Source organism: Panicum hallii, chromosome 1 (genome assembly GCF_002211085.1).
Source record: "Panicum hallii strain FIL2 chromosome 1, PHallii_v3.1, whole genome shotgun sequence".
NCBI lineage: Eukaryota > Viridiplantae > Streptophyta > Magnoliopsida > Poales > Poaceae > Panicum > Panicum hallii.
The window spans coordinates 27,161,895-27,177,962 of NC_038042.1; the positions used below are offsets into that span (position 1 = coordinate 27,161,895).

At 42.4% G+C, this 16,068-nt stretch overlaps 2 protein-coding genes across 2 annotated transcripts; one reads left to right on the forward strand and one right to left on the reverse strand.

Annotated features, from left to right (window-relative positions):
- Positions 1-296: 296 nt before the first annotated feature.
- Positions 297-11,462, forward strand: LOC112879093 (serine carboxypeptidase 1-like). Its single transcript, XM_025943431.1, has 14 exons — positions 297-466; positions 1,141-1,289; positions 1,555-1,634; positions 1,815-1,937; positions 2,023-2,125; positions 2,281-2,318; positions 4,621-4,722; positions 4,820-4,900; positions 4,983-5,126; positions 5,258-5,326; positions 5,402-5,523; positions 10,795-10,908; positions 11,230-11,275; positions 11,376-11,462. The coding sequence occupies exons 1-14, from the start codon at positions 297-299 to the stop codon at positions 11,460-11,462; spliced, it is 1,428 nt and encodes a 475-aa protein (XP_025799216.1).
- A 1,713-nt stretch (positions 11,463-13,175) lies between these two features.
- LOC112902632 (ent-isokaurene C2/C3-hydroxylase-like) lies at positions 13,176-15,035 on the reverse strand. Its single transcript, XM_025971746.1, has 2 exons — positions 14,038-15,035; positions 13,176-13,882 (listed from the first exon to the last, which is right to left on the reverse strand). The coding sequence occupies exons 1-2, from the start codon at positions 14,959-14,961 to the stop codon at positions 13,202-13,204; spliced, it is 1,605 nt and encodes a 534-aa protein (XP_025827531.1). The 5' UTR covers positions 14,962-15,035; the 3' UTR covers positions 13,176-13,201.
- Between the last annotated feature and the right edge of the window lie 1,033 nt (positions 15,036-16,068).

Here is a 16,068-nt window from a genome sequence, read left to right on the forward strand (position 1 = left end):
ACCCGCAGGGCCGACTTCGCGACGGGAAGAACACACTAGGCGACGCGCCAAGCGTCACTCCGTGGGTGTGCATGCGCGCGCGAACCATGTGTCGCGGCGGCCATTATTATTGCATCTGTTATAGCTTGCACGTTTCTGGGGCTTCCGCCGGCCATATCTCTATCTCTGCGGCATTCCCCTTCCCTTTGCCATCATCACAGGCCTGCGAGAGGGAGCTCAATCGTCCCGCTCCTGATTATATTCCTCCTTGCCAGTGGCTGGCGAGGATCCAGCCAAAAGATCGCGGCCTCGCCGCCATGTCTCGACGAAGGGTCGTCCTTGCCTCCGTGGAAGCCGGCGCACTGCTGGTGGTGGTGGCGTTCCTGCTGTGCCTGTGCGTGCCCCCGGTGCGCGCGACGCCGGCCGGCGCGGGTGTCACCGAGTTCCCTGGGTTCCACGGCGAGCTCCCCTCCAAGCACTACGCCGGGTAAGAGACGTAAGATCTATATGTTGGGAAGGAGGATCATTCCTCGCTGTCTGCGCCTCATGTTTCCGATGAGAACTTTGAGTCTTCCTCGATCCGCTCCTCGCACTTGTATGAGACATTAATCCGAGCGAGAGGAGTGGCACCGTGTGATCTGAGTCTGACGCCGGGGACCGTTCGATTGTAAGATCGGACGGCTGCCAAGCGTGAGATTCTCAGGTGATAATTTGTCACTGGGATTTTTGCTGGTTAAGTTCCTCTCGCTGGAACAGAGATTGCAGGACGTACTGGAACCAAACCGCTGTGGTCTATGGCATTTGCAATTTCTCTCAGATGGTTTTAGCAGAATTCTCCTGTGCTTTGCACACAAGAGAGCACCACAATGTGTCATCTCCCCTGTGCTTCCCTTCCCAGGCACATTGCATAATGTTGCAAGTATTGAAGAATTTTTGGTATCGAGTTCAGTGACTTTAATTGCATATATGCAAAGTAAAGCAATTTCGGCAGTGTTGCTTAATTATGCATTTTGCTCAGTATTACCAGTTGTTACAAATAATGTGTCAGCAGACACCATCTGCACCTAAATTAGTCATGCGAATGGGGGTTGCCTTGTATGTGTGTTACAGGCGCCTAGTACAATATGAAGACTTTTGTTTTTTCTCATTCCTGTTTTGCAGGTACATAACAGTTGGGCATGAACAACAAAATAGACATCTTTATTACTATCTTGCCACTTCGGAGAGGAACCCTACTTTAGATCCCGTGGTCATATGGATAAATGGGGGTCCAGCATGTTCAGGGTTTAGTGCGTTTCATCATTCTATCGGTACGCACAAGCTTTTCAGTGATTTATCATTTGTATACAGTATAATGCTACAATCCTATTCAAGTTATGAAAAGGGCTATGCTCTTCTCTGTCTTTGTAAAAGTGTATATGCAGTACACTATCTATTATGTTATTTTTTATGCAATTCGCATGTTATCCATATGTGTTGGATATAATTCATTGTCGATGCATGTTAACTACGACTTGTTTTGTATTACGCAAAAAAGAAAAGGCAAGACTAGCACAACTCTTTTTTCTTTTGCAGGACCATTCAAGATCGAGTACTCCCACGTTCATATCAAAGACAACCCACGAGTTACTACGAATCCTTACTCATGGACTAAGGTATATACCAAATTTAGCATAACATCGGCTGGTCTAAATAGGAAATATGTTTTATGTTATTTACTAACTTCAGGAAGTCCAAAATAAGAAGCTCATTCTCCAAAAGTATGTATAACAATATCTTTCCATACTTGCACCGAAAATATGTAACTGATGTCTTTGTTGTACAACCAATCACAGATGGCTAGCCTCCTTTTGGTTGACTCGCCAGCAGGTGCGGGCTACTCTTACGCTGAGAATGAAGATGACTACATAACAAATGATACAAACAGAGTTGTGGACTTATATGACTTCCTGTCAAAGGTCAGAGTGGTTTTATGATCACCTATATATTGTAATACAATAAAATTTTCTCTTGTTCTGATGAGGTGTTTCGATCTTATCCCAGTGGTTCGCTGAATATTCTGAATTTCAGTCAAATCCATTCTACGTAGCTGGATGTTCTTACAGTGGAGTGCTAGTACCGGTACTTGCACAGGAAATTCTACAGAGTAAGTTGCAACACAGTTTTTAATCCATTTATTGGACAGAATAGTCATGTGATGTGTTTTAACTAAAGAAATATAGACATTGTGATCTTTTTAGTTGTGTCTATTAATCCTGTAATGGTTCTCATTTTATTTACATGGCATAATGCAATATTTAGGAAATGAAGAGTCCTATGGAATGAAGATAAACTTCAAGGTAATTCACAAATGACTATTTTTTGTTACACTTATGTGGAAACATGAAACAGTCTGGAAACTTGAAACATTATTCTTTATCCATTTACAATCTTTGTGTAATGTAACGTAAGCAAACTTTTAAGTGGTGCCCTCAAAATGAAAAAGAGGGTGCTAGTATCCTCCACTTAGTACACTACTAACATTATGGACTTTTTCCCATTGAAGATCCTAACAGCAAAACAAGAATATACAGGAAAGCATGCCAATGTTGAAATCCAGCTCGGTGATTATATCGAAAGGCTAAGGGTGTGTTTGGTTGGGCTTTTGCGCTTGCTTTTGCTTTTGCAAAAGTCAAAAGCCAACCAAAGAGCTTAAACGCCCTAGGTGCTTTTGCCCAAAAGCAGCTTTCACCGTAGTACAAATACAAAAGCACCTCTCCCCCTGCTTTCAGTGGCTTTTGGGGTAAAAAATTACCCACCTGCCACTGGTTATGAAAAAAACGGTTCGTTCTAATCTCCCCAACCCGTCTCTCCCGTCCCCATCCCACCCCCGCCTCCCACCCCGCCCGCCGCCCCGCCCCGCCCCGCGCCGGCGCCGCCTGCCCCGGCCCCGCCCATCGCCGCCCCGCCTGCCCCACTGCCGCGCCGCCCCGGCCCCCCCCCCCGGCTCCGCGCCACCCCGACGCCCGTCGCCGCCCCGCCCCGGCCAGCAAAAGAAAACAATGAAGACAACAGTAGATCAAACATGGAATGAAACTACCAACATATGAGTACATGTAGCCAATATTTTGGACCTAGAACCGTGTTTATTACAACTCAAGCGGATAATAAAAAAGAAGAAAATGGCTAAGCGTCACATGTTTGGCATCTAGAATCAATGCAAACAATCAGTAAATGGCTAAATTATTGTACAATATTGTAATAAAAAGCACTTAAGTAAGAATAATCAGGTGCAAGCTTATTTGAACATATGGCAAAATATCTTTACATTAGTTCTACCCACAGCACACAGTTTTCCACAGCTCACAGCTGCTCTAACCAAACGGTCTTCTGCTTTTCCCACAGCTGCCTTTTCACAGCAGCTTTTCCACAGCTCACAGCTCACAGCAGCTTTTTCCAAAAGTCACGGCCCAACCAAACACACCCTAAAATCGAATCAATAGTTATTGTTGTTTTTTTTATATATTGCAGGCGTAACAGGTAAAATATTTGGTTATAATATGCTTAATAGTCAAGAGATAATAGGAAGCGTATCCTTAAGTTGTTTTATGTGGATAGCCTACAGAAACTAGACTGCACCTAGCCCATCACAAGATAAAACTTGGTAACTTGATTGCATCAAGCCTAAAAGTTGCTAGATCGTCTTCGTTGCATTCCAACATTAGATCCTCCTCCACTCAATGTCATTTTAGGACATGAATCACTATGATGCATGTTTGCTAGTTTTACCATTTAGGAATCCTTCCAGACATAGTACAAAAAACTGACCCGGTTCACCAGTTGAACCAAAAAAACTGTTAATCAGCAACTTGACCTGTTCGGCTGTTAAATAACTGTTGGCCTAAAAATGGGATCTTGTTAGGAATTTTCCAGCAACAAATGGGCCAGCAGCTAGCTCAATACCCATTCTAAGACCCATAGGCATGTAAGTCAGTGATAAATTGAAGAAACCCTTAGGCATCTAAATCAGTGATAAATTGAAGAAAAGGAAGAGGGGGTGGGGGGAGGGGGGTTCGAACCCTGGTCCCTTACCGAAGAGTTGTTTCACTTAGCTACCAGAGCAAAGCATTTTTCGTTTTGTTGAAACTATACATTATACTTAAACTGGTTGAGCCGGTCAACCTGTAGGTGGAACCACCAAACAAGTAATCCTGAAAGTTCGATAACCGGTCCGACTTTTCGTTCTATGCTTCCAAATATGTATACATTCCTTTGGAGCTAGGATAATCATATTATCCAAATTAATGTTATATTGCATTGGAAGTAAGTACACAGTAATAGGAAAATGATACTAAAATATTATAGATCTGGTTCTTGAATTCTACAGTATGCTTTATAGTGTCAACTTAAGAAAGCAAACTGTCTTAATAAAAATCACAAGATGATTGGGTGCCTAGCCCCAGAGGGTCTCCACCATGCATGTGCAACTCAATTTGGATATTCCATGAACAACTTTATTTTATTTCTTTGATGCCATATTTTTTTTCCCTTAGATCAATTTGCATATACCGTTTTATATATACAATTTGCATTACACATACTGAAGCACATTGTAAAGTATTTTTGGTTTTCAAATAAATCAATTCAATGTTTTTTTTGCAGGGGTATTCCTTGTGTAATCCTGCTGTTGATGTAGACATAGAGAACAATGCCCATGTTCCATATGCATTTCGAATGGGGTTGATTTCGGATGAATTGATTCAGGTACTAATGCTCCAAAAATAACATTGCTGACTTTTATTTCTTTTTTCTATTTGATATTACAATTTCTCTCCAATCCAACCTTTCTTTTGGTAAACAGAGCTTGGTTACTACATGTAATGGAAAATATTGGAATAGCTCTAGTCCATCATGCCAAGGGAACATGGAGCAATTTTATATGGTAATTTGGATCTCTGTTTATCCAATGTACCTATAACTTTTACTACATCAGTTCTAACAATTCAAATAATGTGGAGATGCAGCAAATTAAAGGCATAAACATGGAGCATATTCTGTGCCCACCATGTCGATACAAGATGGGAATAACCAAAGAATTTATGGAATATGATTCTGGTCAAATGTTTGAGCGGATTTCTAAAACATCCGAGCATGGTTTAGAGTGCCATGTTAGTACTGGATCTACGAATTAATCCTCAATTTCACTTCAGTTATTTGTGTAGTACTTAGTATATACTTTAGCTTAACAAAAGACATTACTTTTAGTAATTTTGAATTAATATATGGAGTTTGCATCCAGGATCAAGAACAAGCCCTCCAGAAACTTTTTGATCCAAAATTGGGCAGAGAAAAACTGCATGCAAAACAGGTAAATTGCTGGATTTGGTTAATAGACTAGGTGTACTAGGTTGCTGAAAGTTGAACATTGTGTCCATTTCCTTAGACTGAAGTATCAGGAACATGGAAGAGGTGCCCCAACCATATTCAATACACGAGGGATATCCTAACATTAACGGAGTATCACTTGAATGTAACATCCAAAGGTTATAGGGTGTTCTTCTATAGGTAAGAAAATTAGATTGGTAAATTTTATTCTTATTCTTAATTATGTGGCAGTAGTGTGCATGCTGTTTTTTAGGTGTAACAGTACTACCAGTAGACACACCATTTAAATGTCATATTGCATTCTACACAACTGAATTCTGTTATATAACATACTGGACCATAAGCACCCTGGCCCACCACCACAAACAAGAAAGACCCATTATTAGGTTTCAGACATACAGCACTGCTAAAAGAATTGAATTTGGGTGCACTTATATGTCCAGGCTAGCTCACAAGTGACCGGATGGGTTTGTTTGAGCTACAGCCACCTCAAAATCCCCTACCTCTCAGGATGTTAGTGTTCTTGCCCCTGCTATGAAGTCCAATTGTGACTTTGTCCCTATTTTTTCAACTTTATGATTTTGCCGTCACTTCTTGAAACGGAAGCCACCATTTTGCCCCTATTTTTAACTCCATTAGATCGAGGCAGAATAAATGAACTAAAGAAAAATGAGGTATGGACATGTCAAAATGCTGTCAAAAATTGTCAAAAAGTAACCCAAATATTTGATCTCATAACTAGTGTAAGATCATAGGGTACTCATAAAAGTAGAAGCAAATCCACATGATCAAATTTGGTCTTTATAGTTGAATTGACACCGTTAGCAGCTCTTAACGGAAGAGGGGCAAACTCAACCTTCATTTTGAAAAAGCAAGGGAAAATTATAAACTTAAAAAAAAATAAGGGTAAAATCACAATTAGCCTCTTCAAAGTAGGGGCACAAACAAACAGCCCATACCTCGTTACGACACTTCCACAAGAAAACCTGTTATAGTTTTTTATAACAAACCCCGTTATAGTTTGTTGCAAGCCTTGATTAGACATGTAGGAAACTCTCCAACACAATCAGGTAGTAAATAATTATTACCGTAAACACTGCTTGGATCAGTATTCAAAATATTTTCAAGTTTTGAACTAGTGACTCGCTGATGCTCCACTGAAGTTAAGATTAATTGACGAGCTTGAAAGGAAGTCCAATATTCATATCATCATTGAGTTAGAACTGTACTTTATTTTTTTCAGATTCAACACATCTCGGCACTTCGACTAAATCGCAGATAATTTTCTCCTTTTGTTTAATATAATATAGACATATAGATACCATTTCTACCTTTTTCACCTTTTTCCTGCGCAGCCTTTTATAGGTTATGGTTTCACTTGTTGTGTGATTTAGAGGTAGAAGTTGTTATTCCACCATGGTGTGGATCAAATGACAACCAATATGATTAAACTTTCTGCAAAATAAAAATATTCAGCTAGAACTCCCCATAATTTAGTGTTCTACTTTACGAGCAGTTCCAAACTTCTTTTGTTGACATGATGAGTGTGCAATGATTAATAAATTCCATTTGTTTTTCCTTAAATACTGAGATATGCCATTTAATTCTACAAGAAAGATGAGAATTACATCATCCTCAAGAAACACCTTAGAAGGAAAAACACAAGGGTAGTGTGCCCAAACAAGAATCCCTGCCTAAATAACGCAACAAGAAAAAGAAAAAACTTCTACCTCATTTGGGTAAGACTAACTGTTGATTAATAGGATTGAGGCAACACACAAATAAAGTCATAGAAACCCCAAACTTGCAAAGCTTGAAGTAAATTCAATCCATCCATAACAAAGTGTTCACCATGTTAACAACCCCAGATTTGGTTCAACAGCAATAAATGCACCACAGTGGTGAGATACTGTCACGTCAAGCCAAAGCAGCATGAAAACCATATCAATTACGGGTGGAAAAAAATAACCTAATAACTAGCACTGAACATGAAATGATTGAAATCGAATTTGTCGTTCCTTAATTTGGTCTCGATTAGCAACTTACCAAATTTACTAAGAGTAACCGGTTTTATTTCTCGGTTAACCGATTTTACCAAACCAACTAAAACATTGAAAAGGTCGGTTATACTTTGCAACCCATTTAGCCCACCAGCGAAGGCCAACTCAAGAAGAAGAGCATATAAATACATCAAAAACCCTAAGTCACCCCACTCTCCTAGTGTGGCCGCCTAGCCCCAGCCCCACCCCTTGTGGCCGCTCGAGCACCACATCACCCCACTCTATGCAACACTACCCTAAACACCACCTCAGCGGATCCTACGGGTGATAGGCGCTAGCGGTGGCCCACACCCCTTGCCTCCTCCTGATCTCAAGTCCTCGCACCTCCTCCAGGCTCCCTCTCGCACGGTTGTGCCTACTCCCTAGCCTGCGGTAGCTGGCGGTGCCTCCTCACCTAAGGAGGCGAGGACTTTGGAGCCCTGACTATGATGAGCTGACGTCCGATGCCCGATGTCATCGAATTGGCGAACCTAAGAAGGTCCTGCAGGCTTCAGCGGCTACAACCCTCACCCATCCCTAATGACTAGAGTAGCTCTAACGAGCGGCATGGATGGCACCGCTAGCGCGCGATCATAGGTGATGATGTCAAGTCGATTCAGATGTGGTGCCGCAGATTGGATTTGTGATTCTTGCGATTTTGAATATTTGGCTATGTTAAATGCTCGATTCATGACCGATTTGGGCTTCACCCTCGATCCATTTGTGCTTCTTCTATTTTGATTTTGGATGCGTTAACTACAAGTCGGTTGGTCTTGGTTAGACCGAGATCAAACTTAACCGAGACCAAATTTCACTACGTGAAAACACGTTTTAGGTAACGTGGTATTGGTAACGGGCGTTTAATTAATGCCCGTTACAAGAAGAGTTAAAGGTAACGGCTATTGTTTAAGCCGGTTACTAATAAATCCCACCCGATCTAGCAACACTGGCGTCCGTTTGGTAATGGACTTTAACAACGTCCGTTACCAATGTGACGCACATTGGTTCCGGATGTTAACAATGCCGCTACCAATGTGATGTACATTGGTAATGGACGTTATTGGTAACGGGCATTGTTAACATCCGTTACCAATGTGGTGCACATAATTTTTTTTATTTTTTCTATTATTTTTCTAATATTTTTTCTTGAACTATGAGCACGCACATAAGTGACCACCATAAAAAAACCAGACCAATCGGACTTAAGGTGTAACCTATAGAAATTCAAAAAGATTCAAAAAATATTAATATAAATGGACTGCATCCCTCTTTCAACCACAAGTGATTATGTGGTGTAGTGGTTAGGGGAGGCTCGCGCGAATTAAGAAGTACTAGTTCGAATCCTAGAGGAGGCAAAAATCGGTCAAGCGGGCAAAAATTGTGTCTCTTGGAGGAAAAGAAGGCTGGTCAAGCGGGGGTGCCGCTCTTGGGTAAGAATTTTTTTTGCTACCTGCCATCTGGTATTTTTAAAATGCAATTTTTAATATGTTATTGGTAACGGGTATCAATAATATCTGTTACCAATGACAGTCATTTTTAAAAATTGGTCAAGTGGGCAAAATCGTGTCTCTTGGAGGAAAAGAAGGTTGGTCAAGCGGTGGTGCCGCTCTTGGGTATAGAATTTTTTTCTGCCGTCTGGTATTTTTAAAATGCAATTTTTAATATGTTATTGGTAACGGACATCAACATAATGTCCGACATCAATGACAGTTATTGGTAACGGGCATTGTTGATGTCCGTTACCAATGATTGTCATTGGTAACGGGCACCCGTTACTGATGATGAGTTATTTGTAACGCAATAAAGGTAATGTTGGCCATACCCGTTACCAATGACTATCTCCGCCCGTTACCAATGAGCCTTTTTCCAATAGTGTTTAATCAATTTTGATAATTATGAGGAAGCTGAATTTTAAGATAAGCCAAGGAACCAGACTGATCGATTTTGGTCAACCAAATGTCTGCCCTTATCAAGTTGGACGTTTTGACACCCACCAGCATGAATCCCTGAGTAATAATACTCCTGAGTAACCAAATGTCCACCCTTATCAATTTTGACACCCACCCATATGTCGTATATATTTATTATAAAACATAGATTTCTAACAATCAATTAATACTCCTGAGTAATAATTACATTACAACAGTAATGACTTCACATCTTGCCCTGCGCTTCACTAAAACATAATTCAACATATATGTTATAGATCCGTTCTACATATGTACATCCACAGCATTTATGTAGCTCACTTTTGCGACATACAATATCATGCAAATATCAATGTAATAACCTATTAATTATGTTCCTATAATTCTATTGCTATCAGAATAATACAGAAATCTGAGTACTCCACTAAAATTCTGATATAAATCACAATTAAAAATAATGTTTACCCTGTTTAATTTCAAGAATATAAGCGATTAACAATTCTACATACTAAAAAACTACTTAAACAATAAACAATGATAAGCGCCATCCAGGCATGGTGAACCTAGATCTACATTGCAGCTTCCGAGGGAAAGTAAGCCTAAGAAGAAGAGAACTATGCTACGCCCAATTGTAGGTGCTGCACTTAAACTTCATAAAGATGATGACATGGACATTGCTAGTGTAGAATTTACAGGAACTGATGCATAAAGAGATCATTGCAAGAAAAACGATATTTCATCGCGCACGTTAGTACCGGACACAATTTGATCTCGTACTAAACCTGCCACGGAGCTATTTTAGCACCGTGGGTTCAAATTTAAAAGCCCCGAAGCTATTTTAGTACCGGATCCAAATTTGAAAGCCCCCCGAGCTATTTTAGTATCGGATTAAGACACCATCCGATACTAAATATAACCATTTAGTACCGGTTAGTGTTTTGGCCCGGTACTAAAATAGCGCGGCCATTTAGTACCGGTTAATGACATCACCCGGTACTAAAGGTTGTCATTTAGTACCGGTCGGTATCTTGGCCCGGTACTGAATGGTCCTCCACGTGTTACTTCAAAAGAAAAGCACCTCCCACCCAGTCATATGTGATGTGTAGGTGGGATGGTAATGAAGCTACATACGAGGCCGAATGTTGTGGGTTCGAATCCTCGCAGCTGTGTATGTGCATTTTCGTGTGAAAAATTCACATGACTTGTGAAAAAATATGCGTGGATACTAATGCTAGTTTTTCTAGCAGTGGATGGATCATGAATACATATTAAATTCATGACCATCTTAGTAATCAAGTTAATGCATCTACCTGATTGCCAGCTCAAGTTATCTGTCTTCAGTGTTTATAACACTCCGTCATCATGTGTACTCCATTATTTATGTTGTAGTGTCCTTGTTGAAAAATGTATTAATATATTATTTATATTCTAGAGCAACAACTTCCATTATTTATCTTGTGTAAACTGTCATTACTACATTGCAGCGGTGATCATTCTTTGCTCGTTCCTTTTACTGCAACTATGGAGTGGCTGAAGAAATTAAACTTCAAGGAAACTGAGAAATGGCACCCTTGGTTTGTGGAGAATCAGATTGCTGGGTAAGTATATTTATCTACTTGCTAGATAGTAGAAAAGAAATACAAACTATGTTGATCTGAACTTTAAAGTCATAAGGCTAATATGCTTATTCTTCATTATTTCGAAAAATGAATCCCGCAGATTCAATCCATTGGTTGGTTATCACAGCAAATGCCTTGGAATAATTAACTGCATCGAGAAATGGTGCTGCTAAAGTTAAATTAATTACTAGTTAAACAACATGAGAAACTGTAATATCTCTTAAATTGGTTTATATGGTAATATTTTAGATAATTTTACATTTAAGGTAATTTTTTGTTTATTTTGACTGTTTTATATAGGTATTCAATGAGGTACGGGAGCAATATATTGTTTGCGACAATAAAGGTATGTACATGTAGATCTTATAGATTATAAAAACGGCATTCAGTCAAACTTTATGATGACCGTCGTGAACTATCAGTTTAATTTTTTAAAATCACTTTAGGGGGCCGGCCATGTTCCATCGGACTATTTGCCATTTGAAGCGTTTGTTGCCTATCAGAGGTGGCTAGATGGAGCTAATTCTTTGTGATAGCTTGACTCGTGGACTTCATGGAGGTAGGGGTTCAGCCCCACTGGTGGATCCGCCGCTGCCTATGTTAGTTGCCTTGGAAACAGTACTTTGCATGACAAAATGAAGGTTAATTCATCCGACAGCCAATCCTCTATGTATGTTTAATTTCTTTACTTTACAGCTGCAGAGTGGATGCAATTATAATCTTGCACAATAGGCAAGTCTCACACAAATTCAAAAACTGCGTCTCTTTATGCACAACATGCAGCGGCTTCGTACATACAGAAGGAACAAAAGGATGTGCCACAACGTGTTTTTTTAAAAAACACAGTACAAACGCAGACGCTTATAAACATGCATGCACACCCATCCCTACGAATACACGCACACAACCCTGCTCTTAGCACCTCCGAAATTGACAAAGTCATTACAGACGCCTCACTGTCGACGGACACGTCACCTACCACCGAAAGAATAGAGCCGGTTAAATCCTGGAATCCAATAATAAACACCACAAGAAATAAAGTGAGCTAACTCCCATAAAAAAGATCAGTGATAGCAGGAATCGCATATGCGCAACATAAGGACAAACAATCACAATATGCGAAATATGACCGAGTCAACAATGATCTGGTGCTGACTGCATCAGAACAAAAATCGGCTTCAGTGGTTATTTTATATATTGAAATACTTGCGTACAAATACTAACAGCTGCACCATGATTAATCTTACATACATGATAAGTTCACGTTTTGGACCACATATGCTGGAAATTTAGGCCCATTCATGTGCTGGAACCATTAACAATTTTAGAAATTCCTATAAATCTCAAAAACCCATGTGTGCAAGAGGAAGTGGTGCAACTTTAATCCCACCTTGCTAGTGAAGGAGTGGGATGTCCAATATAAATATAAAGGTTGTCTCCACCCTTCCAAGCTATGCGATGGGGGAGTGAAGAGAAACACCACGTGTCTGCACTCCACGCCACGCCGGGTGGGGCAAAGGGCATGAGGCACCTACGTGAATGGTTTGCTGAAATCCAGCCTCTCGCCTTGCGGGGGTGCGGTTTTCTTTTTGCAGTTTTATTTTTTGGTGTCTTGGTCTCTAAGTCCGTGAGATATGGAACCCTAAACCTAATCGGTTTAGATCCCGATCGCGTCACGGGGTCGGTTTGGCTTCCCTATATATATTTTTTGTGTCTTGGTCTCTAAGTCTGCGAGATATGGAAGCCTAAACCCTAAAACTAATCGGTTTAGATCCCGATCGAGTCGCGGGGTCGGTTTGGCTTCCATATATATATATATATTACTCATCGGCCTCCACCAGAAAACACACCAAAATCTAGGGTTTTTGCTTTTTCTCGCACCTGCGCTACCACCATAGCTTTCTCCATCCCGAGCGCCGGCGTGCATCGGCGAAGGGGAGAGCAGGTCTCCGGAACCCTTCGCCTTTGGGATCCTGCACCGGGAGAGGGCGAATAAGGTTTTTGGGAAGCGTTTCGCAACTGCTCAAGGTCTTCACTACGGCGCATCTTCCACCCAACTCCGTCGCCTCACGGACCAACCTCCTTAGTCATCTCCAGCAGTGGCGGTTCATCATCATCAACCCTCCGGCCAAGGCTCAGTACGTGTTCTACGATCTGATCTACTTCTTAAGCATGTACCCTAAGATCCTAGCTCCCATCTGAAAGTATGTTAGATCTATGCATGCTAGTTCCTATGTTCATCATGATTTATTTTATATAATACTGCAATTGCCTATATTCTCAACAACAAATTTTCGGATGGGTTTACATGCTCTTTCCCCATGAATTCATATTCATCTTCAAGTGGAATGCAAGGAATGGGATGTAAAAACAGCTTAGCCTTTCTTGTTACGGTAACTCCCCAAACTTCTGTCATGTCCATCTCCTCCGGTTTCCCTCCATTTGGCAGCTTCCAGTCAAAGTGGTACAGGAGGCTAGCTAGAGCAATCTCGACATTCGCATGCGAGAAATTTATGCCAGGGCACATCCTCCGTCCAACCCCGAACGGAGTGAACTGAAAATCGAATCCCTTGTAGTCGAAACCATGGCCACTTTCGAACCTTTCCGGCCTAAACATGTCAGGGTCTTCCCAATATTTTGGATCCCGAGAGATTGCCCAAACATTTGTGATAGCGATTGTCCCCTGCGGTACATCGTATCCTTGTATCTTGCAATCATCCAAGCATACCCTTGGCACGAACGGAGCAGGAGGGTGCAATCGTAAGGTCTCCTTGATGACTGCTTTGAGGTAGTGCAGGTCGCTTAGAGCTGCCTCCCTCACTCTCCGTTGCCCTGCCAGGACGCTTCGAACCTCTAGCTGCGCCTTCTGCATCACCCTTGGGTTCGCAATTAGCTCGGCCATGGCCCATTGGAGAGTAGTCGAGGATGTGTCAAGAGCTGCACCAACCACATCCTGACCAACACAACACACTTACACTGTTACACACATGTAAGTAAAATTTGAAGTATTATAGGAAATAATGAGCTTTGAGGATGCCGTACGTTATCCATTAAGAACATATATAAATTGAAGGTTCGTTAGATAGAGAGCTTAATTAGAGCGCTTACTGTGAGCACTGCCCTGATTACTCCGTGGTTGAGAGAGACACGCATGTCGCCTTCGTTCTGGATCCTGAGCAGCACGTCGGCCATGTTGTCCTGCTCGCCGGCCCTGTCTTGGTCATCCGTCGTCGTCCTCTCCCGGTGGTTCAGAAGAACGTCTTCCATGAGACGGAACATCTCCAGCCGGTGCCGCTCCGCCTTGCCGCCGCACGGCAGCATCCGCACGAGCCTCGAGGACGGGAAGAGGTCGCGGAGGTCGAACAGCGCCGACGGGTCCTGCCCTTCCTTGATCATCCTCAGGAACGCGGCGCGGTTCCGCAGCCTGTCGCCCAGGATGGCGCGCACGGACGAGTCGGCGATGAACTCCCTGAGCCGCTCGTCGACGTCGACGGGCGCCTGGCCCCGGGGCGTGCACGATGCTGCCAGCGACGCGACCAGGCGGGCCGCCTCGTCCTCGCGGATGTGCCGGAACGCCTCGACGCGGCGCGCGGAGAGGAGCTCGGTCATGAGGATCCGGCGGAGCAGGCGCCAGTGGTCGCCGTAGGGCGCGAAGATCACGCCCTGGCCGTGCCTCGACAGCTCGTCGATGCCCGGGCTGCCCGGCCGCTGCGAGAAGACGGCGTCGTTGCCCTTGAAGACCTCCCGCGCGGCCTCCGCGGAGGAGACGACGACGGCCGCGCGCTCGCAGATCCGCAGCAGCATGAGCGGGCCGTGGCGTAGGGAGAGGTGGCGCATGGTGTGGTGCGGGAGCCCGCGGCGCAGCAACAGGTGGTGGAGGCTGCCGATCACCGGCAGCTGCCACGGACCGGGAGGCAGCCGCGGGCCAGGCTTGTTGCAGGCTCTGAAGAGGACACGAGCGAGGAGGAGAGCAAGGAGGCAGACGCCATAGCAGTACAAGTGTGGCAGGCCAAAGAAGTGTTCCATTTCCATGGTGCAACGATAGGAGCTAGAGAGCTTTGTGCATGCGTGTGCACACTTAACATATGGGGTAATGTATTTATAGCCATGCATGTCATTTGGAGAGACCATTTTTATTTAGTCGTGTCTCGAGAGAACGAGATAGGATCTCACGTACGGCAATCCTGGGGTAAAATGCATCATCGGCTCAGATGTTATCCTGGTCCCTAAATTTTTAAAATACACATTCAGATCTATAAATTTGCTAATTATATCATGTGAGGTCCAAATCACATTTTTTAAGCTAAATTAAAAATTATATAATTTGTTCAAATAAAAAATTATATATGCACCAAAATAATTCATACCAATTGTATAAATATATTCAAATATAAAATATTTGTATAGAAAAATTGTAAACCAAGAAACTCATATGATCAAATTTATAAAAAAGAGAAAATAAAAAGGACAAATTTTGGAGGAAATATTGGAAAAGAAAATATTCAGCATAAAGTTTTGAAATAAAATTTTGGAAAAAATTAGAAAATATAAGAGTTGAGCAGAGAATTTTAAAAATAAAATTTAGACCCACGTGTAACCTCCACATAAGTTGAACACTTCCACTTTAAAACTTAATAAAAATGATGATTTGGACTTCACGTGATACGATTAGCAACTTTGAGGATCTAAATGTGCATTTTGAAAGTTTAGGGATCGGGATGACACCCCGTTCAAAGTTCGAGGACCGGTAGTGCATTTTAGTTTTCAATGTGGCATCTCTTTTCCCTAGAAGTTTTCCTGCGACGGTGATAGATAGATCCATGGAAGGCGTCAACTTTGTTGCCATCTATGGTGGATCACATACATTCTCATGCGTGGGACTAGGGTTTCCAGTGGTGGCGATGGCACCACGTGGCAGCTTTTGCTGCTCCTCTCGGTCGACAAGCTTATTTAGCGTTGTCATGCATCCTCATGCAACCTGATGATAGGGGCGGCGGGTTGGAGGATTTGAATCACCATTTGCGATCGAGTTGGTGTGCTTCCTTGTACGCTGGTGGATCTATTGATCGCAGGCACTCGTCGTTTGCTCAAGGCATCATGAACTGGACGAGAAGGCGGGCATCCCCAAGCGGACAGGCA